Source organism: Trachymyrmex cornetzi, unplaced genomic scaffold (assembly GCF_001594075.2).
Source record: "Trachymyrmex cornetzi isolate Tcor2-1 unplaced genomic scaffold, Tcor1.1 scaffold131, whole genome shotgun sequence".
Lineage (NCBI taxonomy): Eukaryota > Metazoa > Arthropoda > Insecta > Hymenoptera > Formicidae > Trachymyrmex > Trachymyrmex cornetzi.
In genome coordinates this window covers 1671879-1675734 of record NW_017295884.1, presented here as the reverse complement: position 1 = coordinate 1675734, position 3856 = coordinate 1671879, and the positions used below count along the sequence as shown (strand labels likewise).

Sequence of the window (3856 nt, the reverse complement as noted above, 5' to 3'; positions counted from 1 at the left end):
TTTTTTTCCGTAGGGAGACGCATTGAGAAATAATCTTTTGACGCGTTATTTTGGCAAAAGTTTTATACAAAATCCGGAGAATGTTGATATTGGAGTATCCCGTAGCGCGACTATTACTCACGGTCCAGGAGGTACGTTGTAAGATACTACTTGTATACTAGATTTTATTATTTGGATGTCTAATAGCAAACTAATAATTGCTATATTTACAGCAAAGATATTAAGCCGAGCTGGTAGAACATTACATGATGTGCAAACTCATCTTGATCATGAAGGCGCTTCAGATTTAGTGGTAGAATTGGTAATTAAGAGTGTACACTCTCCGAGCATATTTGTAGAAGTCGTGGAATTAGGTATTGCACTCTTGGAAGGTGGAAATCCTATTATACAAAGGAGTATATTTAATAAATTAATGGGTGCCGATTTAAGTCAATCATTCTTCAAGGTACGTTAGTCTCACAATTTTATAATGTGCATGTAAACGTTTATATTATTATTTCTCACACAGGTATTTTACGATAAAATGAAAGATTCTCAGCAAGAGATTAAATCTACCGTGACAGTAAATACATCTGATATGGCAGCGAAAGCACATGAGGATAAGGAGGGCAAAGAGGTTGACAAGTTATCGCGAAAACGTGGATCAGGTATAAGATAAAATAAATACTAGTAGTAATATACCAAACTATAATTCTCTATTTAATTGGTGCTTTTTTATACATTTCTGTAAATATATATATATATATATATATATATATATATATATTCTAAACAATTCTGTACATAATAAATTCATAATTTACCATATATATGATGCAGGAAAGCCTAATGGAATGGTAATAACTGATGAGCTGCGCGAGGAATTGAATCAGGTCGCGGCGTCTAACGCACAGGCGTATGCAAACATGCGCAATGGTCTTGCACCTGGCGAAGATGCGGCAAATAATACGTTAGATGATTTAAGCGAAAAGTCAGACAGAAATAAAAGTGGCAATTCGTCTGGTGCCGAGAAGGAAGAGGGTCAATTGAGTCCTAAAGTCTTGGTGATGCAACCAATTCTGCGTTTCTTGCAGTTACTCTGTGAGAATCACAATAGAGAATTACAGGTGCTATTATCTGACCAGAATTCATATTTTCATTATGACACATTTCGCGATATTAATAAATATCTTCTTTCATAGAATTTCCTAAGAAATCAAAATAATAAAACGAATTTCAACCTTGTGTCGGAAACGCTCATGTTTTTGGATTGCATTTGTGGCTCTACTACCGGTGGATTGGGCCTTCTTGGCCTCTATATTAACGAATATAATGTAGCGCTGATCAATCAAACTTTAGAAACGTTGACGGAATACTGTCAAGGACCATGCCATGATAATCAAAATTGCATCGCCACACACGAATCTAATGGCTTAGATATAATAACGGCATTGATACTGAATGATATCAATCCTTTGGGAAAGACTAGAATGGATCTGGTACTGGAATTAAAGAATAATGCCAGTAAATTATTGTTAGCGATTATGGAAAGTAGAGGTGATAGTGAGAACGCTGAAAGAATTATGTACAACATGAATCCGAAACAGCTCGTAGATGTAGCATGCAAGGCTTTTCATCAAGAATCATTAGATGACTCTAGCGATATCGACGATTCTTCGACGAATGCAGAAGAAGGAGTATCGCCCAAAGAAGTAAGGAACAGTATATTTTACAATAAACAAGAATAAATTTAATCTATTCCATGTACTTTTTTATTGCAGGTTGGGCATAATATTTATATTTTGTGTCATCAATTAGCGCAACACAACAAAGAATTAGCAGTGATGTTGAAGCCGTCAGAACAGAATAATGCGGATCCAAAAATTAACAAAGCACTAGAATATTATGCGTCTCATACAGCTCAAATAGAGGTGCTGTGGTTTCTGTATAAATAAATAAAGATAGAATTTGTTTTGAAAAGTAATATATCAATATTTTTATATTTCAGATTGTAAGACATGATAGAACACTTGAACAAATTGTCTTCCCGATACCGGAAATTTGTGAACTTATAACTATGGATACAAAAATAAGAGTGCTAAACACTACAGAGCGAGATGATCAAGGATCAAAAGTTTCCGATTTCTTCGAGAGAACGGAAGACATGTTTAATGAAATGAAGTGGCAAAAGAAGCTTAGGGGTACGCCTAATTAAATAAATTTAAATATTATATGATTTTGTATTATTATATAATACAGTATAAATTATATAATATTGTACAATATAAATTCTTGTTTTTAATAGGTCAACCAATGTTGTTTTGGATGAGCAGTTATATGTCGCTGTGGAGTAACATTTTATTCAATTGCGCCGTTCTTATAAATCTTATTGTAGCATTTTTCTATCCGTTTGTAGATTCTGTGCCTAGTAAGTTTTATAATTAACGAGGGTCAAATCTCTTGGATACTATATCTTAAGAAATAACAAATGATATCTGTCTTTGTTCTGTTTAGAACTCAGTTATCATTTATCAGCTTTAATTTGGACAGTCATGCTTGCATCTGCTGCTATCGTTATTACGCTGCCAAGGGAGTCCGGTATACGTACATTTGTTGCGTCAACGATATTGCGATTGATTTTTTCCGTAGGTCCAGAACCGACACTGTGGCTGCTCGGTTTTGTTACGGTAAAGACATAAAATTCAAACACGTTTGTATAAGATACATTATCGTTACTCATTGCTAATTGCATCATAATTATATGTTTCAGATTACATTAAAATTTGTACATCTTATAAGTATTATAGGCAATCAGGGTACCCTGACTAGAAGCGTAGAGCAAATAATAACAAATATTGAACTTTTGTACCATATGTCATATATAACATTTTGTGTTCTGGGACTTTTTATGCATCCATTTTTCTATTCAGTTTTAGTAAGTAACGAAGTGACTGATTTGTATTCTTTTCACAATATGAAGAATTATAATGCAGAATTATAATATTGTTATTCTTTTCAGCTCTTCGATGTAGTCTATCGCGAGGAGACTTTGCTCAATGTAATAAAATCTGTAACTCGAAATGGAAGATCTATTATACTCACGGCTGTGCTCGCCTTGATTTTAGTTTACATGTTTTCCATTATTGGTTTTATGTTTTTCAAGGACGACTTCCTTGTTCCTGTAGACGAGGAGATTATATGTAAGTTCAATCTCTTGCTAGTTTTACATATAGATTTTCATTTTTTTAACATACATTAATTCAAAAATTATTTTTTTATAGCTTCCATTGAGCAGAAAATTGCGAATACTTGTAGCGCTGGTAGCAAAGAAAACTGTGACGCTACGGAGACTATATCACGTTATGCTAGCGAAGGTAGATACACACACACATATATATATATACACAGGGTGTCCCATTTTAAATAACGGATAGGAATATCTCGGATGGTAAGCATTTTGGAGGAAATTTGTTTATACAAAAGTTGTAGGGTACAGACAAGGCTAACTTATGGTGACCTTGACCTTGACGATCTTCAAGGTCATTTCAATATCAAGTCAATTTTTTCAAATGGAACCCCTTATTTTTTAACCCGGAAGTGGGAAGAGCGGAAGATTTTACGTCCGAATATGACCTTGACCTTGACCTTCACCGCTACCTTCAGGTCATTTTAATATCAAGTCGATTTTTTTAATGGAACCCCTCATTTTTTACCACAAATGGAAACAGAGGAAGATTTCACGTCCGCATGTGACCTTGATATTGACCTTGACCTCGATCTTCAAGATCATTTTAAGGTCAAGTCGATTTTTTTTGAACGGAACCCCTTATTTTTTACCCCGGAAGTGGAAAGCGCGGAAGATTTTACGTACAAATTT

At 34.3% G+C, this 3856-nt stretch overlaps 1 protein-coding gene across 1 annotated transcript in view; it reads left to right on the top strand.

Moving 5' to 3' along the window:
- Positions 1–3856, top strand: part of LOC108770737 (Inositol 1,4,5,-trisphosphate receptor) — a 73500-nt gene that overhangs the window by 65833 nt on the left and 3811 nt on the right. Inside the window, exons 34-42 of the mRNA XM_018522440.1 lie at positions 820–1106; positions 1182–1691; positions 1761–1910; positions 1988–2180; positions 2285–2407; positions 2494–2666; positions 2750–2914; positions 2999–3179; positions 3261–3353. Of these exons, the coding sequence (XP_018377942.1) occupies positions 820–1106; positions 1182–1691; positions 1761–1910; positions 1988–2180; positions 2285–2407; positions 2494–2666; positions 2750–2914; positions 2999–3179; positions 3261–3353 (1875 nt within the window). The remainder of the gene's footprint in view (positions 1–819; positions 1107–1181; positions 1692–1760; positions 1911–1987; positions 2181–2284; positions 2408–2493; positions 2667–2749; positions 2915–2998; positions 3180–3260; positions 3354–3856) is intronic.